Here is a 27,046-nt window from a genome sequence, read left to right as displayed (position 1 = left end):
ATCACTTCTCCATGAAGTATTTACAATCCTTACACACCATACACATTTACAGATCTCATAAAATCATTTAGCTCGTGTTAGGTCTAATATCAATCAATCGCTGACTAACCTTCCGTGATTGTTATAACTTTAGGAAACTTGATTTTTTACATTACTTGTTTATGAGTTATTTAGTTTGGGTGATTAATGAAATGAGTTTATTACTTTATATTATTGTCTGCTTTTTTATATTTACACAACCGTATCCAGATGTAATGGAATTTAATGATTTAAGTAGCGAAAGTTTTTCTGTGAGACAGGATGTGAGATATTTGTTAGTAGTGAATGTAAAGAGCGAGAATAGAAAGATCATGATTGGGTTACCAAGGTGTGACAGTGGTAAGTTAAAGAAGAAAGCGATTAATGCACGTGATATGATGTAGAGGTGGTGTAAGAAATATTGTAAAGAAATGACAATGAATATATGTTTTATGAATGTTTGGTTTGAGTTTCATAAAATGAAAGCTTTTTTTTTTTCTTTCTTTCAGAGTGATGTTTTGTGCTTAAATACATTTAGAACATCTGTTGATAATGGGAAATGGGAGTTTCTAGGGAAATAGCTGATTGGGTTCACTGTAACCGATATAACATAAAACATTCAGTGATTTCTGCTTGTTGGGGAGGGGAGGATTAAATTGTGTCAGAAGGGAAAATATGCATGGGACGCTGTCCAAAAGAGGATAAGAAATGATCTTTTAACAACCACTGTTAGTGGGAGCAGTTGTTGTTGCTGAGGTACTTCGGTTTGGTTAGAACAGTAACAGAGAATGATCTTAAAACAAAATCTACAGGTAATCCTCATATAACGCGGATGTTAAGTTCAATAGAAATGCTGCGTTATATAAATCGCGTTATGCGAGACTCAGATCACATAGAAAAAGTAGGGTTATGTTCCGAAATCGTTTTTTTTTTTTAAATTATATAAACAACAATAACACATTGAAGAAAAAAAATATTTTTATATAATTCAGGCAATTCATGAAAGTTAAGAAAACAAACTATGAAACAAATACATAGTATAAAATTATAAAAATTACATATTGTACGTAAATTTAAGAGTAATTCTATCTTTGGAAATTTTGAATCCAGGAGGTGATCTTTCATTTTTCGAAATATAGGTGCGTTTTCGCATTTCTTTCCCAATATAACCCGGATTCATCCGCATTGAACACCTGGTCTGAACTATAAATGTTTATAAACTTTGAGAGCGTTTTGTTTAATAAGATTTCCATCTAAAGAAATTTTCTTTGGAGTGCAATCTTCTATCCAAATCATTAGAGATTTCTCCATTTTTTTTCTATTAGATTATCGCGTACACGAGCAACGCGCTTTGCACTTGTTGACCCAGCAATGAACACTTTCTCGGATTTTGTGTTCAGTTTCTTTGATTGTTCGAATTGTCGATTCATTTAAATTCAAAGTCCCTCCAACAGCTCTTGGTTTTTCTCCATTTTTCAACCGATCCATGATTTTCATTTTTTCTTCGAGAGAAATAAATTTTGTTTTCAATGTTGGTTTTTCCCTTTCATTGCAGTTTGTGGCCATTACTATAAAAATATATTTTTTTTTACATAAAAAAGCATTACATATTAATTATGTATGTAACTCACCAGAAAATAAAGTGTTCGGCTTTTAGATTAACACATTTATGATTTTTAATGCGCTTTCCTGGCAGAAAACGAAGACAATTTTCAATAATAAACTTTATACAGTAAACAATTGACATACATGTGTGGTAAAGGGTATTTCCCCTAATATAAATACGAGCAGACACAAATTTAACGAAGATAAAATTTGATTTTTAAGTCGAACGGTGAAAAATATATGAAAAGATAAAGGGTTACTACAATTTGTAGACCGTGTTTTTATCGGAACCGCGTTGTATAAGTACCGCGTTATATGAGGGTTACCTGTATACTGTTAAATTGAAGTCTAGGAGTTAAGCTCAGGTGTATACGCAGGGCCGGCGGAAGCGAGCATCGCTATGAAGGGGGCGCTGGGGCACGGGTCATAAGTTCATTTTTAAGAAACAAAATTTTTATCATAAAAACAAAAAAATTCTTAGAATGATGAATATTAAAGTAAATAAGGCCGGTTACACCGAATAAAAATTTTTAAAAAATTGTACATTGCCTGCTGTTTACAATTTTGCAGCGAGAGCAGGCTAAATGCTTGCCTCCAGAATCTAAAGTGAAACGGTGAACGGTTTTTATGCGCAGAAACGAATTTTCGTACAAAACATTTGTTGCTACGTAATCAGTCATATGGTACTGTAAAAACTCGATTGTAGCTTAAATATTCCAAAGCACATTACATTCGATTGTTTACTTTGCTTAAGTCCCATGTGAATATTGTAAAAATAAACTTTGTTTGTCTCTGTATAGTTTGTTTTAGATGTTATCGTGAATAACACTCTGGAAGTTAACTGTAATTACTGCTTTAATAAGAATATATTAGAGTGTTAAAAACAAATGCAATGTTTATATCGCCGAAGCTGCATGTAATAGATCTACATGGCGGCATTAGAAAGATTGTTATTAAAATTTGTTTGTATGTATGAGAAAGGCTTGCAGGCTCTAAGTGTAAACATATGCTAAGTCAGTCAGAAAGGTTCAAACAACTTTCCGATGGCTAGCAACTTACAATTAAAAGAAAGCGGAGGAGAACAAAAGGCGTGCTGAACTTGAAACTTAAGATGAAAGAATCATACTGATTCTTCGGGGTTGCCAAACTTAATGCAAGGTCTCAGAGGAGGTATAATAAAAAGGGACTGAAGCAAACAGAAGGGGCTGCATGGATCCAGAGATCTGCAGAAATAGAGGGGGTCCGGTTCCAGAGACGTCAACAGAGAGACAGGAGAGGCTGCCTGGTTCCAGATGCTGTCAAAGAGGAGGCAGCTCGGTTCCAGATATTGCTAAAGCTGCCCGGTCCCAGACGTTGCCGAAGAGAGACAGAGCTGCTCGGTTCCAGACATCGTCAGAGAGCATCCCAGATCCAGACGTTGGTTGAGAGAGGAGTTTTCCACTTCCAGAAAGGAGCATCTCGGTTAGAGACGTCGCTAGAGAGAAACGACTTCTAGGCCACAGACAGGGCTTTCAAATTGCTGAAAGGAGAAGTCCCAAACGCCGTAGAAGAGAAAAGTTTCCAGTCCAGAGGGATCCTGATTGAAAGTTGACAACAGTTTAATTTTTCTTGGAGGCGGCAATTTCAGTTTCTTAGAGGCAGCAGTCGTCCAGGCATTTTCGGCGAGTCCAAGTAGAGGAGAAAAGGAGAGGCAAATTTCCCGAAGTACCTTCGCTTGTAGGTTTTTCTTTTCAGCGTGGGAGAATAACATTTTTCCGGAACTGTACAGTCCCGGTACGTTCCCAATTGATATAGCCGAATCCAAAATTCCAGATGAAGATCTGAGATGAAAGAATTGCCATAGAACTTTTAGTGAAAGACTTTTGACTAATTGTGAGATACAGAGCCTTTGTAAGTTCAAAACTTTTATATAATTCCTCTTATAGTTGTATTAGAAAGACTTTTAAGATATATTGCTTAATAAGGTTAAGAAGTGTCCTTAAGAGAATCAATTGGCATGCTAAAAGTTGATATCAAATTTGTAAAGATAACTTAACAGAGAGATTTAGGTAACCTCTTTGAAAGTAAGCTTGGAGTTTAATAAGTAAAATTTGTAAACTGAGAGTCGATAACGTTTTGTGTTAAAGAAAGTATTTTAAAGTTGAAGAAAAAAGGTTCTAAATTTTGCTAAAGAGTTTTTATAGAAGGATAGAGAAAGCAATCTCCCTAATGTTTAAATTCGTGTACATTTCATAGTAATGTAAATAAATGTTATTTGACTTTCTTGTAAACATAGCACGTAATAATATAAACAAGAGATATTCTGAGAGAGAAAGCGCGCACAGCTATATTAGAATAAGGAGAATAAAGTATAAAGTAAAGAAAAAAGACATCACAAGTAATTAATAGAAATTACAAGTATACAAAGTTAAAATAATAATAAAATTTTACAATGTCGCAGTAATGACAGGATAGCAACAGTAGATTTATAACAGTATGCATCTCAATAGTCTACTGATAGTAGCGCAGTGCGGACTATTGTTTCGTCTGTGTGTCGTATTGTGTAATAATTTCTTGTGGTAAAAAATAGAAATGGAATCAAAAATTAAAAAAATAGTTATCTGGTGCACAAAATCGTATGCGTCATGCTGCGAAAGAAGCAGATATTAAAATACAAACTGGGGCTCTTAATAAATTTGTTAAAATATTAAAATATTCTAATGCAGATTGTAACCAACTCGATACATCAGAAATCAGAGTTGACGAACTGTTCACATCATCCAGTTTGAATGAAAGTACTATTACAACTGTTGAACAAGATAGCAAGACGCAGGATTTAAGTGAAAAACAGTTAGGAGAAGATTTAGTTGTACTTGACCACGAAACTAACACATTGTTAGTCTGTAAATTTAGACGATCCAGGTGAATGGGGAAATATTGATGAAAAATTACGAGTTGTTTTAATTGAAATGGGGCCTGTTCAAAAGAAAAATATAATATATCCCAGAGATACATATGTTCGTAAATTTGGCAACACGTATTATAATAGAAAAATGGAAAACGGGGAGCTCGTGCCAAGAACATGGCTCATTTATTCCGAAACTTTAAATTCTGTTTTTTGCTTTTGTTTTCGCACAAACTTTTCGCACCTACTGAATCAAGTAGTCTTATAAAAGGTTATAACGATTGGAGAAATGTAAGTACACTTTGCATAGACATGAGACTAGTTTAGCTCACATGAAAAATTTCTTAAAATGGAAGGAACTTGATAAAAATTTAAAAAACAAAACTACTATTGATTGCCAGCCTCAAAGCATGTATGAAATGGAAAAGAAACATTGGACGAGTGTTTTAGAACGCTTGATTGAAATTATAAAATTCCTTGGTAGCCAAAATTTAGCTTTTCGCGAATCATCTGATAAATTATATGAAAGGAATAACGGCAATTTTTTAAAATTAGTCAAACTGTTTGTTATGTTTGATCCCATTATGGAAAATCATGTTTTCATAATGGGATCACACTTTACTCAAATAGTGTAACTCTACTGTTTCCCTACAAGGACACAGTAGAGTACACTATTTGAGTAAAGACAGTCAAAATGAAATATTGGAAACTTTAAGAAATGCAATCAGGAATACAATTTTATTATCAATTCGAAAATCTAAATATTATTCCATAATTTTAGACTGCACACCTGACGCAAGTAAAACAGAACAAATGACCATTATTTTGTTTCCTGTGACAATGGAATTGTCAAGATCAGGGAAAACTTTTTAGGTTTTGCAGATATATCAGATTCCACAGGATGTGGTTTATGTGCAACAGTAGTGGAACAACTGGAAAAATGGAATATTCCCATTGAAGACATGAGAGCTCAAGGGTATGAGAGGTCATGAGAGGACAATGGGGCAAATATGAAAGGGAAAAAATATGGGCTCCAAAATTTGCTTTTGAACAAAAATCCTTGAGCTTTTACGTGCCATGTGCTGCTCATACTCTAAATTTAATCATTAACGATGCAGCCAAAGTGAATGCAGATACAATTAGTTTCTTTGCAATTATTCAAGAAATATATAATTTCTTTTCATTCTCTTACAAACGCTGGGCAATCCTTTTAAAGTCCGTAAAAAATTTAACATTGAAACAGCCATCAGAAATGCGATGGGAAAGTAAAATGAATGCAGTCCGCCCTCTATGATATCAGTTAGGAGAAATTTACGATGCACTTTTTGAAATTTTAAATAATGAAAATTTTAATAAAGAAACTCAGCATGAAGCACAAACATTATGTGCTAAAATGAAGGACTACAAATTTATTTGTTCTCTTATAATTTGGCATGATTTACTTAACAGAATAAAGTCTGTGAGTAAAATGCTTCAAGACAAAAAATATGAACATTACACTTGCTTTAAAATCTATCGAAAACTTAAAAATTAAAAATATTCTTACAAGAGTATCGATCAGATACAAATTTTAAAGAAGTTCTAAAAACGGCAAAAGAACTGAGTGAAGAGGTGGATGGAGAACAAGAATTTAAAACTGGTACGGAAGTTCGACGACGAAAGAAGACACGACAATTTGACTACGAGCGTCATGACGAAACGCCACAATCGCCAGAAGATAAATTTAGAGTGAATGTGTTTTATACACTTCTAGACGTTGCAATGTGTTCGTTAATAGAACGTTTTGAACAACTAAAAACATATTATGATAATTTCAATTTCTTGTATAGATTACTACAAATTAATAACGAAGATTTTCGAAAAAATTTTGACGATTTAGAGATTCTCTTGAAGGACGGAGGCAATAAAGACGTAAATGCAATAGAACTATATGACGAGTTATGTACTTTGCGGGATATTTTTCGAAAGAATAATTTAAATATTCAAAACCTTTCCGATATTCTTAATTTTATTGTGTCCAATAATTTATCTTTCCCTAACTTTTCAATTGCTTTAAGAATACTATTAACCTTACTTGTTAGTGTAGCGAGCGGTGAACGTTCCTTTTCCAAGTTGAAATTGATTAGAACCTACTTAAGAACAAGTATGTCACAAAAAAAGCTTGTTAGTTTGGCGTTAATAGCTATTGAAAATGATGTATGTGAGGAACGAGACGTTAAGACCATTAATTCTAATTTGGTGAATATGAAATCAAAAACCCTAAAATTTTAATAAAAAAAATTTCAAGTATATTTATGTAATTTAATTTATTATCTGTTATTCGGTAAAGATTTTATTTTTTGAATACTTATATTAATAAAATGTTCTAATTATTATTTCTGAATTATTTTCTTATTTTCTCCTCTATCTTGAGTTTCTTTTATTTTCCTAAAAGATAGTTCCACTTATAAAAATTATTAAAATACTTTTACAACTTACTAAGAATTTAGTAAAATGCAAGAATTTTTTAAACTTTAGTTCAAATAAATTTAAACTTTAATTAAAATTCATTTTAATTTTGCTAGCGATTCGCGTCGGTGAGAAGGCTATAATCCCTGTATCATTATATTCAACGATTAAAGTGAAGTGGCATTGTCAAAATTTGCTTTAACTTTTGAGAATTTTTTGAATATTCGGGTTTTTAATGATTATCCTGCCTAGTCAACACACCTAGTTCGTTACATTTAGCGAACCAACGTGTGGCTGTTCTGTCAAAATTTATTTAAGAAATTTATGGTATGATAGCAATTGTGTGAATGAATCCATTCATTCACACAATTGCTATCATAGTTCACCTTAAAGTCATTCACTGATGAAGTATCCACAACCATCTCTGGCAACCCATTCACCACCCTACAAGCAAGAAATCTAGTCCTAACACCCTCGCTAACCACACTTTTATACAACTTCCACTGGTGACCTCTTGTTCTCTACCTTCTTGTCATGCTGAAAAAAATTTCTTCAACCCCTTCAATAACTTAACTGCATCTATTCATTTTCGAAATTATGGATTCTCCAACCGTGTTAAAATAACTCTTTTTATTATCCCGACGTTTCGATCTTGGAGCATACATAAATATACAAGACAAGCTGAATTACATTTCAAGCCGTAAGCTAGAGAAACAATAATTTGATCGCATGCTACTCACTGGCATGACCTCTAGTGAAAAAAAAAAAAAATACATCAAGCTAGATTACATTTATGATTACATGAATAAACTTTCTTGCTTACAGATGGTTTTCCTTCCAGTAACAGTGATGTCCTATTTCAATTATTACAATTGTTATTTTTTATTTTAAAAAACAAATATAAATTACAACTTGAATACACATTCCTTCTTATAGATTTTTTTTTTAACAATGATGTCCTATTTTTTAGTATTAAAGTTGTTATTTTAGATTTAGGATCCTGGATTTTCTACAGTCCTGTTTATAGTTGTTCTTAGAGAGTAAGGATTCATGGGACAAATATATGCCTTCCATATGTTAGGGATTTTTAGACCATCATTATTGTTTAGATTGGGGTGGTTGATAACGATCTCACAAGCTTCCTTAAATTTGCGTTCATACCATGTTTTGGTGTGATGTAGACCAGCGCTTCCCAAACTGTGGGCCGTAGGTTTTGTTGAGGGGGGGGGCGTGAAATAATGAAAACAAATTTAAAATGTTTTAAGACTAAATAGATTTTTTTTATTTTAAAAGAAATATATTTAACTTTTATTATTTATTGTTTCTTTTTTGTTATTTTTTATATTTTAATGGAAAAATTCACACATTGGTGTTGGTTCACAAACTTTGCTTCCTGCGTATTTCGGCGCTTAATTAATATTAGTAAAATTACTTATTCATGTTTCATTTCAAAGCAGTGGTTAATTGTATTTACGAATGCTCTCCAGGGAAGCTCCAAATCTTCCTGTCCCTTTCATCACGCGTTCGTAATCAGGGACTGTTGATATTGACTTTATATAATATCAAAACTCGTTTTATGTTATCACTGTCAGCCGAGCTAGTTTTCTGTTACCAATAAAAGTTTCGCATATACTTCACACATGAAAAAAAGCTTAAACAAGTTCATGTGGGGAGATAGTAACTCCCTTGCAGTGGTAGAGAACACACCCTTCCCCAATAGCCACTATATTGCAGAGGCAATAAAAACAAGTACTTTTATTATGCCAGTGAATAAGGTATGAGGAGTCTGTGTAATATATTTCTCAACAAATAGTGCAATTAGAGACAACTGGGATAAAAACACACTAATTAATGAATCATATGTCCCCTCATACAGAAACTATGCTGTATAGACTGAAACAAAACCATATGTTGCATGGGCAAACACAGTATCTAACTAAAAACTAATGTTATTAATTAGATGTATGTGAGTTCGATTTCCCAAGGCAGCAATAAAATTCAACCGAACGTGTTAAAATTCGTAAAAGTGTTAAAACTAAGTAATATATATATATATATATATAATGAATGTTATGGCATTTTCACATATGGAATTCGGTTGAAGAGAGTTAGCATTTCAACATAATTGTCAGCTATGCTTTTATCTTTCGGTTGCGCGATCTTAATTGATTATGATTGGTGCGGTTAATACCGCACCAATCATATGCATGTTTTAATAACCTGTCTTAACTGTCTTCGCGTTAGGCTTAATTACCGTAAAGGGAGAAAAGTCACAAAAGAGAAAAATGTTCCTGGTCCGGGGATTCCCTTATTCAGGTAATATTCACTAATTTCATGTTATCAGTCTGTGGTGTGCCAGTATCGGTAAGTGGTGATATTATTTGATCTGTTCTACGTTAAAAAAATTTAACCCTGAGATGGATAAGTGGCTGATAAGAAATAAAAAAAAAATCCCGCGAACAATCAGTTTTTTTTTTTTTTGAGTCTGAAGACATTCAGAACTGAAGTCTGAAGACATGAAGAACAATCAGAAGAAGCAGAAACTGCTTCTTCTGATTGTTCTTCATGTCTTCAGACTTCAGTTCTGAATGTCTTCAGACTCAAAAAAAAAAAAAAAGACAGTATTTCATATTTTACCAGAACAGCCCGCATCGTCTTCAGAACCAAACGGTAAGAGGCAAAAAATGTAATATATGAATTTGATTTTTTGCAATATTCGCTGTGTATGTTTTGTATTGAATATAAATACAATGAATATAATAATAATATATCTCGTTATTACGATTTTTTAATTTTTCCCAGAAGTTTGGGAAGCACTGTTCTAGACAAATTAAGAATGCTGTTGGTCAGTCAATAGTGTTGATCACAATGGGAAAAACAAAGGATCTTTCGGAGTCCGATCAGTGGAAAAATAACCCACATTGCTTATCTAAGAGTCGTAACTGTGTCCTAAGACAATCTGTCATGAACGAGATCGCCGTCGCCTGAGAAGGTTTGATGGACAAACAGAACAACCTCTATGCAGTACTTGATCGAAGCCTTTAATGAAGGCTGCTCCTGATTCACATCTCACCGAACTACGAGCAGGAAACTGAAGAGGATCTGCACTGAGTGCAGCAAAGATCTTTATATACGTTTGAAATCTTCTTCAGAGTATCTGTTTTTGTGACGGGTCTCTAATAAAGAAGATGATTATCTTTGTTGAAGAAGAAATATCAAAACATGTTTTAACAGATTTTTAACTTGTTACTTCGAACGAAGTTTGAAGAAACAGATCAAATTAAACATGTTTATACTATATCATATTTCAATAACCTATAGAGTTTTGACTTTGTTATAAGATTTAGTAAAAAAAAAAAAAACTAGCAGGAAACTAACATTTCAATATTTCCTCCCGAAAAGGGATCGCATTCTATGTAAAGAGAAATGCTCTTGACAGTAAAGTACTATAAAACTCTCATTAGCAGTAAAACTTAAGATTTTCCATAGCTTAAATGACTTCTCCCCCCCATTTTATTAATTTCCCCTCATTATCTCGCTTTCGTAGTCATTGCACTTTTCCTTTGCTCATCTGTTTAAGTGCTTTGCATTGTCTAAGCAAATGCACTCTTCGTTCTCCAATCTGAAAATCCGTCGAATTAATAAGGCTTATTTGGTGTATGTATGAGAGATGCCGCGTCTTATGAATAATACACGACACGCTCAAAGATGTTTTAAGCATCTACTCTTAGTGATTATCTAATCGCTCTCAGGAAGGAGATGCATTCCCTCTCTCTATGCGATACTAAGAGGTACTTTACTCTGCCTGCTTTCTTCTCTTTTAGCTGATTGATACCGTTATAGTGTCGTCCTGAGAAAAATCTGGGAAGAAAATATTAATTTGCAATGTCAGTAAGTATTCTACGCTGTAAATATTTCATAAGTTTTGATCAGCAGGCATTCCATGAAACTGCAATAACTTTCCTTTTTCTGCATTGCGTTTCGCACAGCTGCTAACTTAAGTAATTTATATTAGAAAAGCGATCATATAGCTGACAGTTTATTGCTGGTTATGCTACTAAAGGCTGTCATTCATTTTGCAAACAACTACCGCCTATTATATTATGAGGCAATATAAATATAATCATATTTTAACCTTTTAAATATAGATTTGGTTTTAGAGTGCTAAAGAACTTCTCAAGGACAATATGAATCGAGTACATTTTGTTGTCTCTATAGCTCAGTTGTTACGATGTTGCTCTTTTGGTTACAGAGACAAAGGTGCTTTCAAACGGGCGATTATGTAGCCTACCTCATACGAAGGTCGATCTCCCTCCCAGAAATTCGGGATTTCATCCACAAAACAGCAAACTGGACGGAGAAGCAAGCCGAAGAAAACACCCACTGGTCTTAGCCTTAGTTGCTCCCTTTTATGCGAGTTTTAGAGAATATTAATTTCATTGAGATATGAAGTACACTGGATGGCAAAAAAGTTGAGAAAACAAAGATTACTAACATTAGATTTCGGTAGCTGTAAATTGTGCTTTTTTATGCAATGTATCCGAATGGTGGTAATACTAAAACTGTCCTAAATGAAATGAATAAATAGGAGAAGGGAAGTAAGTTAATGTATTTGTAGTTGACATGTGAACGGATGGACAGTCATGAAGGGTTGCTTAATATGTCATAGCACGTTTAAAGGAAACTGAAGAAATTATTGATAAAACATCTATGTAAAACTGATGTGACAGGAAATAACATATTCGTTCTCCTATTTTGGGTGATGATCATCAGACGAATAATCTTAAATGTGAGACTACTTCTATCGTTAAGTGCTAAGTCTAAAATTATCCAAAGCGTGTTCGAAAAAAAATTACATTTGTGGCCACCTTTTGTTATCGACATCGAATAGTCTCTTTTGGACCATTTATATAATGTCAAGTGGATGACACGAGTGTTCCATACGCACTAATTGTCTCTTCTGATCTGGCGTGAAAATTATGAATTTCGGGAAGAATACTACTGTAACTGAAAAGGCTTTGTGAATGCTTAGCGTGTCCTGTACTGGATTGTCAAGATAAGTGTTCCACTTTTCTTGACTGACAGCACTATGGGGCACACATGGTGATTTTCCTGATTATTTATATGGGAATGAAAATCACAAACAGGCATCTTCGCCAGTATGATTAATTTGCTCAAAAATATAGTAAACGTCAATGACTTCATTAGAATTCAGTCATGATAACATTGAAAAACGCTGTTATAAGATGGCCGAAGAAATAGCATACGCGCAGAGCATACGTCCGGAGTTAATTTTATATGAATACTGGTTAGGCATCAGGTTAACACACTTGATTACTAGTCCAGTTGATTGAGTTACATAGCGACTTCTTGTTCAACCTGCAGGCTATGGGTTAGAATCTCACTGGTGCAAAGGTCTGTGCATGGTATATATATATATGTCTGTAGGTAACAGATGATTTGTATCACTCATCGTGAAATACACCTGCTTGTTAAAGTCTTTTAGTGGCATGTAAAAAATATTTGTTCTCTATACAAGCGGATTCAGGATTTTCTGATCCACAGCTGTTATAGAATCTAAGCGTTTTGCGAGTGGGATTGACATTAAAAGAATAAAATAAAATAGTCTTGTACATCTCATATGGATTACGAGGTGATGATGCAGCACACGCCATCAAAATATATTTTTTTTTGGGGGAGGGGAGAATCATAAGCACGTCGAGTAGTAGAAAATGGTAAGTTTGTGAACAAATGGAAAAGAAAAACGCCAAACTGACTGAACAATTTGCTTCCTGGGGGTGGCGCTGCTAAGATTCGTTAATTTGAAAAATTGCTACACATCTGGTTTTGTTTGGACAGTTGTGGGCTTGTTTATAGAGAATTAATTATTAAACTGATAATAAACTGCCCAGTTCATATTCTTATTTACAATTACGTTCAAACTACAAAACAATTACATAGTGTCCAACAAACAACTAAACAGATGATAATTCCATTGCATGAAGATGCCATTAATGTTACTGCATGCTTTAAATCAGGGTTTCTCAAACTGTGTTCCGCGAGAAGTTCTGGAATTTGTCATTTTAGTTTTCTAAGCATTTTTCATGAATAAATATTTTATAGTAGAAATATTCTGAGGAGAATAATATTCGTGAATATGTCGAAAAGCTCAGACCTAGAACGCCTATTAACATCTGTGTATCGTTAATTTTCACACATCGAAACCTTTCAACATTTGGGAGAGGGAATGCTGCTGTTTATGACCGGTCATAAAAATTGCCTGCAAGCCCATTACAACAATTGGTGTCATATCCTCAGTTCTCAAAACTGAAGGAAATGACATCTGTGTAGCAAATATCAGCGACCAAGCAGCATATTTTTAAACATGGAAGTATTCATGAATTATCGTTAATTTTCACACATCGAAATCTTTCAACAATCCGGAAAGAGAATACCCCCGTTTATGACCGATCATAAAAATTATCTGCAAGTCGATTAAAATAATGGGCGGCGTGTTCTCAAAACTGAACGAAATATCATCTGTGTTGCAAATGTCAGTGACCAATCAGCAAGGAAGTATAAAGAAAAATTTTCCACTGAAATTGAAGATCAAGGTAGTCTGTATCTGGTTCTCAGATCTAGTAATACTGAATATTTTCTTCGCAAGTTCGTAGTGCAGTGTGTAAGTGCTTGTTCTGAAACCAGAGTGCTGCGATTTTTTTAAAAGTAATAAGAATATAAATTTAAAATCTAATATGAATAAGAGACAAGGCACTTTGTTTAATTTGGTGTTAAGAAATCTTTATTGAAGGTGTTTGTGACGGAACAGATAGAGACTCGTCCACATACAAAGGTGGATTTTCAGGATGTACAAAAGGAGGGGAAAACTACCACCACACAGGAGAAAAAGTCTTCATTCACTCGTAAGTACTTACAATAATATTATAAATATATTTGGTGATCAGAATAGGATATGTCAATGAAAATCAGCACAAATTAATTTAATGATGGTTTATTTACGCTTTAATTAAATCAAACTTTAATTAACGTTTAATTAATTAATTAATAATTATCAATTATTGGTTAACACTAAAATTAGCTAAATTACCAATTAATTAATACATTGCAAAATAACCAAGATATATTAATTAATTAATACATTGCAAAATAACCAAGGTGTTCCGTGAAAATTTCAGGATTTGTGAAGTGTTCCGTCGTAGAAAAAGTTTGATAAACCCTGCTTTAAATTATAATATTAACTGAATCAGAAATGAATGGAAGCACATGCAAGTTAATCCTAATAATACTTGAAGTTTTCTTTCAGAGGAAACAAAAATGTCAAGCAGAAGCCGTTGAATAACAAGAAATAGAAGTAATATTCCCATAAAGAGATAGAAGTGAGCAAGAATTACGAATATTTACTCTGCAGTTTCAATACGATTTTAATCTTGGATACCCGAAAGCAATTCTCAAAGAGCAGATCTGCACGAACTCTGAAGTGTCATTTGGACCAAACAACGAAGGTTGTTTCCTTCATTGCGTTTTATCCTGATTTCCCAGAACTGAACGCTTTCCATCATCAAATCACTCGCCACTGAGGGTGCTTTTCTGAAGAACACTGCAGTAAAATGTCATGTGCCAGTCGCTATGAGCACGAGATTTTTAGGTTTATGTTTTTGTTTTTCAAATAAGAATTACAAGTCAAACCACAGTACTACGCGATTACCTATTCGGCCTTCTTGCGTATTGAGAAATGCATATTACGGTTAATGTTTTTTTGGAAAAGGACACTTTTTTTTTTAATTTGAAGGAGGTGCGGTAACTTGTATTGTATTGAAGAGGTGACAGAAGTCCCATAAACAAAATTGAAGTCTCTCCAAACAGCACAATTCGCACAGGCTATGAGTACAGGAAAAATGAGTTTATTGAGCCACAAGGGATGATATTTATATAGGAATGCTTATAGATATATGACACACAGTAAATAAATAAAAATGTTTATTTGTCCACTGTATGTATTTGCATTATAAGAATTATTGCAAATACCTTTTAGTCTTCTCCTTCCAAAGTCAAAAGTCATTCCCATTTAATTTCGGAAGGCGTTAGGTTTATTGGAGTCAAATCTTGGTAATGTCTTCCCTCCACTTCATGCAATTTTTATCTTATGGCATGAAAAATTGTTGGACACCAAAGTTTGCATGGCCGTTTTATTGGACTGTAGGGAAAACGAGTGGCTGCATGTGGGGACTAAAAATCTTGAAGAGAAGTTTACCTTTAAAGGCTTTTCCGTTTTATTTGAATTTTAGCTTTTATTGTGAGAACAGTTATGTCGGCCTAACAATTATTTTTCTTCAAACTTTTTTCTGGAAAATGTACAACGATGAAAAAATAATTCATATATTGGATTATTAAATTTACTGATGCGAAAAGAATTTGCAGTAATGGAGAAATGCAACGACCGACTCTCATTTTCATCAGGAGAATGTGATATAATTTGATTTTTTTTGAGGACAGTGTTATTCTGAAAGGTAATGGAATTCTACGTTTTACGTACTCTTTTCTTCATATCGTTTGATTCTAAAATATTTTGTGCATAATTTGTATTAAATGAATAAATTATATATCAGTGACAACTGCTGTGGACCATACAAGCTCTACTTCATGAAATTAATATTTTCACATTGACTTGTCATTGACTTGTCAATGACAAGTCAATATGAAACATTGACTTGTCAATGTTTCATATTGACTCTCACATTGACTTGTCAATATTAAGAATGGTTGTAAATCAACCTAATCACAATACCCATGGTTGGTATGCATGCTTTAAATTACTATGAATATATTTGTTCTGTATTACTCTTCAGTATAATGAACGCATGTACTCTATTAAAAATAGTGAGTACCCTTCTTTGAATTCACAAAGGACAGAATACAGACGAACTTGTGAAGACAAGACGATGTATTAAGGAGTAACATTAAAAAAAAAAAGAAAAATTGGCTTAAAACGTTTGCTTTCAGAATCGTAAAATAATATTTCCAGCTATTACAAATTATACCGAAAGAAACACACAAAAAACGAGCTAGTTACATTTCATATCTTAACTTAATGATTTAAGAAGACAAAAATCGTAATCATTTTTGTCCGCAGTTCTTCCCTCAAAACATACATCACATGAACGACGACTACATGTGATGGAGAAGTACTTCAATAAATTCACAAGAACGCTTTCATTTGGTTTTGCTCTGTGAAGACACTTGCGATGCATTAACTTCTAACAAGAATACTCTCATGATAAATGCTGATACGATGGCTTATTTTTTTTTTTAAATAATTTTTATGCGAATCCACCCTCCTATGATTGCAAAATCTGTCGTACATTATTATCATTACCATAAATGGACTAAGTAGGATAAATCAGAAATCCCTCATTTTAGACCAAACGAACTACTTGAAAGCCATTTCTGGCTTTCAGGCTTTAGAGTACAGTAGTAGTAGTAGTACGCCTAATGATGAATAATTTCTTATACCATCTAAAGACATTCACAATAATCCATACCTAAGGTGTGAGTTCGATCCCGTTCGTTGCTTGAAAAGCAGAAGTGCTACCACTCTACAAACCATGCCGGCATTCATATGACAAGGGGGGGGGGTTAGTATATAAGCAGCTTTAATTGCTACTTTTTCACTGATGTCAACCTTGGAGAAAACGTTCAGTCCCGAAGCTTTTTTTCAAATCGTTAGAAAATTAGGTTTCTAATTTTAGGATTAAGTATGGATAAAAGGTAAAGACGCAACAAAAGTCACGAAAAAAACAGTCGGGTCGTAAGACTCCCCCCTCCCCCCTCCCGATGTGAAATTGAATCAACTATGCAATAAATATTTTAAAAATTTTATTCTACAACTTTCGCACTTTTTCATAGAAGTACCAAAAGAAGTATAGTTCAGATACTCTCCACATGACTAACGTGTTTATTTAGACAGGCACCGAAGGTTTCAAAATACCGCAGATTCATTATCAGTGAAAGCCTCATGTCCTGAGAAGTACAATATATGCCACTAACAAACGCCGGTCGTTTTCTGCACACACAAAAAAGTTTTTTTTCTTCTTTCTTTCGTTGTTGTAAAACGATTATGAATATTAGGTTGACCCCGACAGATTTGAAACAGTTTTCTCAGTTTCAATAGTACATCCCTAAATATCATTTAGCGTCTAGTGTTCTCATTTTAATTTCCAGAATTCACGGACTCGCTCTCTTCTAATTTTAAGTATAGTTCTATCATTAGCTAATATCATTAGACGGCCTGGTTGGCCGAGTGGGTAGCGTATCTGCTCTCCAGCCAAAAGGCTGTGGGTTCGAATCCCGCTATGGGCATAGATGTTTGCAATTGTCTCTGAAAAATACTAGTGGTGGTGGACAGTAGATGGCGTTGGTGTAGATGATGTATTGAGTGGTGAAGACAGAGTTGTAGGGTAGGTGAGGGCGCCTACCCTGGATGAGTCTTTGGACTTTTTTTTAGGTGTCACACACACCAAAAATCCATAAAAATTCTCGGGTTACTTGGAGTGTAACTCACTCACCCACCATGGTTCTTGCTCAACAGATCGTTGGGAACCTGCGATAGGAAATACAATTCTAAATACGTGCAGAAAGTATTTCAGTATGGCAACTCCCAGGAGAACGGTATTTAGTGTATTTTTCCATCTGTCGGCAAGTGAATCCTTCTAGTTTAGACTGATTTTCCTTCGCAGTGTCCAGTGAAAAATAAATACCGAATATTAGTAGACAATTATGCTTGGTGACTTATGGAAAATAGTCACGTATCGACGTGATAATGCATATATCATAGTGCTTGCTGCAGCACTTCTAAACCCGTTTCGCCCACTCGATGAAAACCGACGTGTGCTTCACCCTCCAGAATTTTCAGTTTAAATGCCGCTGCAACCATCGTTGATTGTGAGCTCTTGTAATCACGTTCGCAGTCATTAGAAGTGCTTCTCGTGTCATTTTAGTTTAAACTGAACTAAAACTACTTAGTGAAATCTCGCTAACTAACATATCTTCCTAGAAAGTTATCTTGATCGTGTACGTTACTGAACATTGAAAGCAAATACAGCTCATTTAACAAATACACCGCCAAGCAAAAGAACACAATACAGCAGTGGTGTTCAACCTTTTTTTACTACGCGAGCTACTTTTCTATAAAAAGTTATTCGGCGACACTGCAGCACTCCGAAAGAAAAAAATTAAAAAAATTAATTTTGTTTGTGTTTATAAATAATAACAATGCTTACAACATTATATAAATGCAGTAGAACATGTTAAAGGTTACAGCTTTTGTTTGGACATTGATTGAATAATTAATAATTGGAATTGTTCGATTAACGCTTTAGATTACGAAAGAAATGCACAGCGATCTAACAGTTACAGTTCGGAATGATGTAACGTGCAATGACAAGAGCAAACGAATGTTGATTCGTTTGCTCTTGTCATTGCACGTTACATCATTCCGAACTGTAACTGCTCAAGAAGCAGTGTCTTTTTAGTAAGCTTACGCGCCTTATTTCTGTGAGATATGAAACGTTTATTATTGGTGCGTGTGCCTGGTGAACTATTTTTTTGTAAATATTATTTTATTTCGTTAAAATAACATACAATTATTTATTTATTATAGATATAAAGCTGAATTATGACGAGTGTCACTGTTGAAAATATGAAAAGAATTATATTTTTTCAATTATCCTTACACGAAACAAATGCACTGCGATCTGATATTCGTTTGCACTTGTCATCGCTATTGATACGAAACTTTTATTATTGGTGTTTGTTCGTGGTGAGAATGAAATATTTTTAATAAAGCGATTTTTAATATGCAAATTTATTTATTAATAAATTCGTTAATGATTAGGAAAAAAATTTTTTTTTTTTTTTTCCATATGCAGCACCCCTACTTAAAATTTTCACTGGCCGCCATTGTTCGGCGATCTATTCTCTTATATAAATCACGTTCCTCCATCCCGATATCTGATTACGCAGAAATAAACAACTAAAAAAATACACAGCTAAAAATTTTTTAATTTAAAAATTTATTTATTACTTTTAATTATTTTAATACAACAAAAAAATATTGAATTCTCTATTTTGGTAAACCAAAGTTAGAAAAAAGCAACAGATTGATTACAAACTCACAAGTTACAGGAAAGGCTGGTTGATTAAAAAAAAAAGTTAATGCGAAATTTGACATTGTCTGGACCTCGCAATATTTTCATAGTCAAGTAGATATGAAGAAGTGGCCAATCGCAGACAATCTTCCAAATGATCATTTGTAATTTGGTTTCTTAATTGAATTTTTATGAGGGTGATATTTGAAAAAGCGGATTCTGACAAGTATGTCGATCCGAAACACGACAGAATTTTTCATGTGCATACTTCCAAATTACTTCATTGTTTATTGATTTTAAATGCAAACCATTCTGAATGTTTATTATCTCAAGTTCTACTTCAGCTTGGTTTATATCAAACCGCCCACAAATTTTATTTGAAATTTCTGTTATGTCCAAGTTTTCTTGAAATGGATTATTGATAAAAGATACAATCATTTCAGTTTTATTAAAATCTTTAAATCTTGAATTTATTTCTTCCTCAACTAATTCAATTTCACGAATAAATTCTTTTAAATCATAGCGAAGCATTTCTTGATTTTCTTCAAAAAAGTTTAATAAATATGGGAGATATCTAAATTCTCGGTCATTTATATTTTTCTTTAATAAAAGTAAGAACTGTTGGAAAGTTTTTATTGAACTTAACATGTCAATTAAATTTTTATCTTTACCTTGTAACTCTAAATTTAAATTGCTTAATTTCGTACAGAAATCTACTAAAAATGATGAGTTTAACAACCATCTTTTATCACTCAATTGTGGATAAATATCTCCTTTTTCATCAAGAAAATATTTTATATCGTTAATTAATACAAGAAATCTTTCTAAAATTGATTTCTGCTCAGCTAGCGAACATTATTGCACAACAGAAGTTCCCTATCATCATCTGCCTGTAATTTAAATAACCGCCGTTGCAGGGCTTTTCCTCGAACAGAATTTACAATTTTAAATGTAATATCCAAAACTTCTTTTGTGTTTAATCTTTTACTACACAGTACTTGTTGGTGAATAATAGAGTGGCACGTTAAAAAATCTGGATATTTGTCATGGTTTTTACATAATGAAATGAAGCCTGATTTATTACCTATCATTGCACGAGCACCATCAGTAGTAATAGACACAAGTTTAAAAAGCGAAAGTCTGTGTTGTTTCAAAAATTCATCAAATGCCAAAAAAAAAAAATGTCTTCTCCCTAGTCCTTCCTAATAATGATATAATTTTCAGAAGTTATTTAATTGAATAATCTTGAAATACCATGCGAATAAATACCATTACCTGAACAATATCAGCGAAGTCGCAATACACTGGTGAATGTTTGGCATTAACCTGGCCTGGAAACTTTTCTCCGGCAATTGGAACTCTTCCTTTCGGCAATTTGAAACCTTGTCTGCGGCCTAGAAGAAGTAGTCTCTCTCTCTAGCGACTTCTCGAACCGAGGAGCTCCTTTCTGGAAGCGGGAAACTCCTCTCTCAAGCAAAATGGATCCGGACAGTCTCTCTGACGGCGACTCTGGACCGGGCGGCCTCCTCTCTGAGAGCAATTCTGGAACCAGGACCCCTTCTGCTTGCTTCAGTCCCTTTTTATTAGGCTTCTTCTGAGACCTCACATGAAGTTTGGCAAACCCAAAAGAAACGGTATGAGTCTTTCATCTTAAATTTCAAGTTCGGCACGCCTTTTGTTCTCTTCCGCTTTCTTTTGATTGTAAGTTGCCGGCCATCGGAAAGTTGTTTGAACTCTTTCTAACTGACTTCGGAGATGTTTACACTTAGAGCCTGCAAGCTTTTCTCATACATACAATATTCAATAACAATCTTTCTAATGCCGCCATGTACAGCTTCGGCGACAAAAACATTGCCTTTGTTTTTAACACTCTAACATGTTCTTATTAAAGCAGTATGTACAGTTAGCTTCAAAAGAGTTATTTACAGAAACATCTAATACAAACTATACCGTGACAAACAAAGGTTTATTTTTTTACGATATTCACACGGCATTTAACCTAAGTAAAAATCGATGTAATGTGCTTTGGAATATTTAATATTTAAGCTACAATCGAGTTTTTACACTTTGTTTATAATCGCGTTCACTCGGCTCGCTGTTTGACTTCCACTGATCCAAATTAATTCATTTACCCGGACTTATAAGAAAATTATTGATTTAACAATTTTAACGAAAAATAAATAAACAATAGCAATACGCTTAAAGCGAATTAAAAATAATACAAAATAATGATAGATAAAATATCATGTTTTCAGTTTTAATTAAATTTGTAAGTAAGGAGGAATACACAAGAGATCGACTGCGATCGACGGGTTGAACACCCCTGCAATACAGTAACATACAATACAAGACCGAAATTCAATATTGCAAAAAAAAAAAAAAAAAAAAAAAAAACTTCCATATACAGTACCATTATCATTGACAGAGAACTGGCTGTATTTTATTCTAACTGTTCAAAATAGAGCGATCTGTTATAAACCGGAAAGTACTTAACTAAAAAAAGCCAGTAAAGATTCACCATAAATATTATCAGAGTATATGGATTCATGCTGCTTATATATTATGGATCCATCCATATTTTATAGGCAGATATATAGAAAGAAACACAAGTTTCGAAATTTACGAAAAAGCTTATGTGAATATAACCTTCGACATCGGAGTTGTCTTGGTTTGTGCTAAAAGACTCCTGGGTGAGCTTATCTTTCTTAAGTAGTGCAAACGAAGGCAACTCTAATGCTAAAGGTTTTATTCTCATAAGCTGATTGTTAAATTTTGAAAATTTAGTCTACGTATGAAATATGCCCGGATCCATAATATAATCCATTTTAATATCTTATTTCTACCAAACTGAAGCTATTCGACTTTATACTTTAATAAAAATACTCTTTGAATTTGTATTCGAAACCAAGAAATATAGTATACTAACGTTGCAAAATAGTATGTCGGCTTGTAATAACGTAGCAGTGTCCGATTACTACGATTTCTGAACGGATAAATATTAGATTTGGCAAGGGATATTAAATTAAGGGGATATTAAATCCCACATAGTTTTAAAACCGAATAAGAAACTCAAAGATTGGAATCAGAGCGTTTCATGCCGAATATAGTAAACTATAAAGTATCGGCGATCACTAGCGTGAGCTAATGAAAGTGACCCTAGTACGTAGTACAATACCGAACAACTCGTTGCAAAGGTGGGGAAAGTTCAGATCGGTATTCTTAGGTATTTTCCATAATGTAAAAACACATTTCCTAGGAAATGTATGATGTTATTACATTATGGAGGGAGGTCATTACCCAGACCGGTTTCAGCCTTTTTTGAGGCTTCATCAGTGAGTAGCTAGACCAAATAGATACCAAAGTGTATAGCGAAAAGAACTTATATACTCTGCTATACGAGTTTCCGAAGAAGGTGCAACCATTAAGTTTCTTAAATATAAAGAGCTAATAAGCTTCACTTCGGCGATAATTAAGATGATATAAAATCCACATTGTTTTAAAACCGAATAAGAAACTCAAAGAATGGAATCAGAGAGTTTCTTGCCGAATATAGTAAACTATAAAGTATCGGCGATCACTAGCCTGAGCTAATGAAAGTGACGCTACTCACTGATGAAGCCTCAAAAAAGGCTGAAACCGGTCTAGGTAGTGACCTCCCTCCATAATGTAATGTAATAACAGCATACATTTCCTAGGAAATGTGTTTTTACATTATGGAAAATACCTAAGAATAGCGATCTGAACTTTCCCCACCTTTGCAACAAGTTGTCCGATATTGTACTACGTATTAGGGTCACTTGCATTAGCTCACGCTAGTGATCGCCGATACTTTATAGTTTACTATATTCGGCATGAAACTCTCTGATTCCATTCTTTGAGTTTCTTATTCGGTTTTAAAACAATGTGGATTTTATATCCCCTTAATTTAAAGTATTGTTTATATCGCCGAAATGAAGCTTATTAGCTCTTTATATTTAAGTATACATTTACATGTTTTCATTTAATGCTCATTTTCATGATATTTGCCTCGTGCGCTTCTGATTTGCTGTTCCAACACTTTTGCTAACTGCCCTTAAATCTGTTGAAGAATCGATTATAATAGGATTCCCTTTTGGTCAGGAATTATTAACTCCGTACCCTAGTATAATCTATTCAAGAGAGTAACACATAAAACGAAGTAGAGTATGTAATCAATTGCATATCGTTCTCAAAACTACTGCAGTAGTTTTGAGAACGATATGTCCACATTTTCCTTCATATTTTCATTGTTATTAATTTTCTCTACGGCACTGAATTGTCCATAACAATCTTCGTTGTATATTCGGATCCACCATTATATTCTTCAGTCAACTTTTGAAATTTGCTAAATCCTCCTGTGGCTATCACTGGCTGTATTTCATTCTAACTGTTCAAAATAGAGCGATTGCTTTTGACGATAAACCGGAAAGTATTCAACTAAAACAAATCCAATAAAGATTCGCCATAAATATTATCAGAATACATTTTCTACTTTGAAATGTATACTTTTATCTTCTTTTCAATGCACCGTTAAGAGAAAAGGGGTTTTATTTAAGCAGAAGATATTTAGGGGTTAGTAGGAAAGTAATTTAACAAAAGAAACCTTATTGAAGAGAAACTATGAAGCCCAGTTCGTATAATTTTGTCACAACTACTTATATTAGCGAACCGTCTCAATTAATTATTTACACATATTTAGGAGGAGGACATGTGGCGTATGATATTCTATTATCATGAAATGTTCTAGAGGACCAAGTTGGAAAAATTTCAACTTCAAGACTTCAATAAACAGTGGTGTATCGTTCGTTGATTATCGCAATCAATTGTCATAAGACCCTAGCTTTGTTAAGGGTGAACCGATATTCACTGAATTACTAAAATAAATAAAATTCATTAACACTACTTACCTCCTGATCATTGATATACCACTTGAGTTCAGCAACTCTGTCAGCTTTGGCAGAAGTGCAATTAATATCCAAGAGTTCCCCAACTTCATACCTTGATTGCACTCCAGTTATATTCGGTCGTCGCTGGCTAGGCACTAGATGTGGTACTGCAATGTTGAATAAGGGAAGGAATGAGGATGTAAGGATGCATATTTGCCTGCGTATTTGTAAATCAGAATTATTTAAATTATGCATCGAAACGATATCCATAAATGCATGCTCCAAACAGAAAATATTTCCGATTATAAGCTCATTATTTAAATGTAAATGTACCAATATTTAGAAGGAGTTTAAATATCTTTATATTTAAATTCCTTCTATTTAATTTATATTTAAATATCTAATAAATAAGAATTTTACTGTGAATTAGATATTCATGACCATTATATAAACTTGAGGTTAAATAGATAAGTCAGAACTTCGCGAACTGTCTTTAGGCTAACAGTATTTCTCAAACCCCCCCCCCCCCCTACAAATCTAGACATGAAGGAATACATATGCGATCTAAAGCACGTAAACGTACTTACGTCTATAGATCTGTGTGTGTTCGCGGAGCCGGTCTGCCTGTTTCTCGACCACTGCACGAGACGGGATAACTTACCATTTGATTGAAAAGAGACCTGATAAAGTGTCCTACGTCATAGACGGGACTCGATGCCAAGTTCCACAATACCGACTGAGCAACGAAGGTTCGCATTTTAATCTAAATAACATTACTCTGTTGTTATTTCGTAAAACATAAGCTGATATTCGAAGCGAATGCTAATCCTTTCTTTACAACTTTTCATCTGTGATACTAATATTATTAATAAAAACATTATTAGTCTATATGTTAAGGGAGAATTCGCTTTCCACATAATGTTAGGAATATCATTATTTTCCCGCGCGAACAGCATTCCAGATAACACAGTAAACTCTCAGATGACCTACGCGGGCTCCAGTCTAGTCAGAAATCACGAATAATTGATACAGACAACGTTTGCATAAAGGAGGGTCATTCACCTTAAACGCTTAACGATATCCTAATGTGCTATCTGTCGATAACTTCAGTGATGCGAAGTTATCGACAGGTACTTTGTGTCAGCTAAAAGAACGAGCTGATGAAAAGCTGGATTTATGTATTCTGCTTTCGTTTGATGGCTCTTAAGGAGGTGGGAAAGACTGCGGCCTTCGACGAATTCCTTTTCTGTATTGTATAGGAATATGTTGGATTCAGATTTGTTCTGAGTGATGGCGTATAAATGTGGCCTGCAGTTCAAGTGTGCTGTGTATAACATACTTTATAGCTCATACCGTCAAATCTTATAATTTTACGGATTCCTGTCAGTTGCGATGTCTCTGTGTTGGTCCATCCTCCTTTTTATATGTACGAAGGGACGTCCCGAAAATAATACCCAGCGCAGCAGTTGAAGTGTGATTGGTCTTCAAAATTGTCTAATCCTGTTTTGTTCCTTCACCCCTTCGCTACAATTTAGTACACACTGATGTACGATCGAAGCGGTATTTTCTGGTCGCGAAAACAAGACTAGCGATGATGGATTTGAAATTAATCGTTCGATTACGAAGTGGACAGCCAAAAATTACAACTGATGATTTTCATTAGCAGAAAGTTGAGCAGTTAATTAGCGAAAGCGACGGATTACAGGTCACCAGGAGTGAAATTGAACGTTGGATTAGCACAAGCCAACGAAATTGGCTCAGTTGTGTAACAATTTGGTTGACTAACGCAGTGAATTGAACCTTTACAAAATCATAACTGCCAATGACGATATCCATCATTATGCTCGCTGAAACCATAATTTACTTTATGGACTATCGCAGTCTATTTTAGGCAAGGGCCAAAAGTTCAAATATTCAACCTTTCAACGGCAATTTTCGCTCTTTTGGGACTGCAAAACTTTATGGTGAAAAGGTCAACTTCGCATACCTCTGCATTGTTAGAGCTTTGTGAAGATGTTGCAAATGTTGAAAAAAAAATGAATAAACAAAAATAGAAATAACTATATAAAATTAATAAAAAAAGCATTAGCTCACTCTAAGGGACCAGATTTTTTAAATTAAATTTTTATACAATTGCTAAGTAAACAATAAAATCGAAACGGTTTTGGAAGTCTTACATGCGTTTCCTTCTTGGTTTCTCACCCCACTCAACGTTTTTCTTCAGTGTTTAAGAATATAACGACGTACTTCTCAATCAAGTGAGCAGTCAATTAATTGAGGCATCTTTCTTAGCTCACGAATATCCCCTTCCCCACATTAAATTTATATATATATAAAAAAAAAAAACACTGAGTAATATGGCATCAAACCTCTCCAGGTTACATTGGCAAGAGTTAAGTTACCCATATCGAATAAGCGGTATGAATTTCGATCGCAGTATTAATATTATTTGCTGTAGTTAATCCTAACATGTGCATTTGCTGTCAACATAAGTGTGTGAATTGAGTGCCCTCTCCCGGGCTGTCGACCTCATTAGAAAAGTGAGATAAGCTACTACTCGCAGTGCTTCTTACAACGGTGTGTCTAGAGGTCTTCGAGTGCAAACAAAAGATTTCAATCTATAAAAAGCAATTACTTACATATTACTACTGATTTATTTAAATTTCTCATAAGGAAATGCACACATAACTTTTGGATTATTAATCATCTGTTAATTATCTTGAAAACTTTCGGCAAAACTTTGCAGTTCTTTGAGTTTATTTTAGGTCTCGCTAAAGTCACTTTTGGGAAACGATAAAACATTACATTTACATAACGCAAAAGCATTTCATAAAGAGGCCGTAATAAGTAATGGATATCGAGAGAAATCCATTAGATTCTCTTTCTCCAAACGATAAATGTTAATTAAAATAGTTTTTCATCGTGATGAGTCTGAGATCGCATTAATATCTTTTACGTAACGAACTGCCAGAATGCTTCTGGAAAGAGACTCAAGGGGACGCGACGAGCATATTTCCGAGAGA

At 34.0% G+C, this 27,046-nt stretch overlaps 1 protein-coding gene across 1 annotated transcript in view; it reads right to left on the bottom strand.

Moving 5' to 3' along the window:
* Positions 1-27,046, bottom strand: part of LOC150100473 (uncharacterized) — a 230,207-nt gene that overhangs the window by 10,318 nt on the left and 192,843 nt on the right. Inside the window, exon 7 of the mRNA XM_090402661.1 lies at positions 24,045-24,190. Coding sequence (XP_090258787.1) covers positions 24,045-24,190 — 146 coding nt within the window. The remainder of the gene's footprint in view (positions 1-24,044; positions 24,191-27,046) is intronic.

The sequence above is a fragment of the Typopeltis vanoorti genome, chromosome 13, assembly GCF_054136105.1.
Source record: "Typopeltis vanoorti isolate ZY-2024b chromosome 13, IOZ_Tvanoo_1.0, whole genome shotgun sequence".
Lineage (NCBI taxonomy): Eukaryota > Metazoa > Arthropoda > Arachnida > Uropygi > Thelyphonidae > Typopeltis > Typopeltis vanoorti.
Note: the sequence above shows the minus strand (reverse complement) of the source record. Positions and strands in the feature narration are given on the sequence as shown.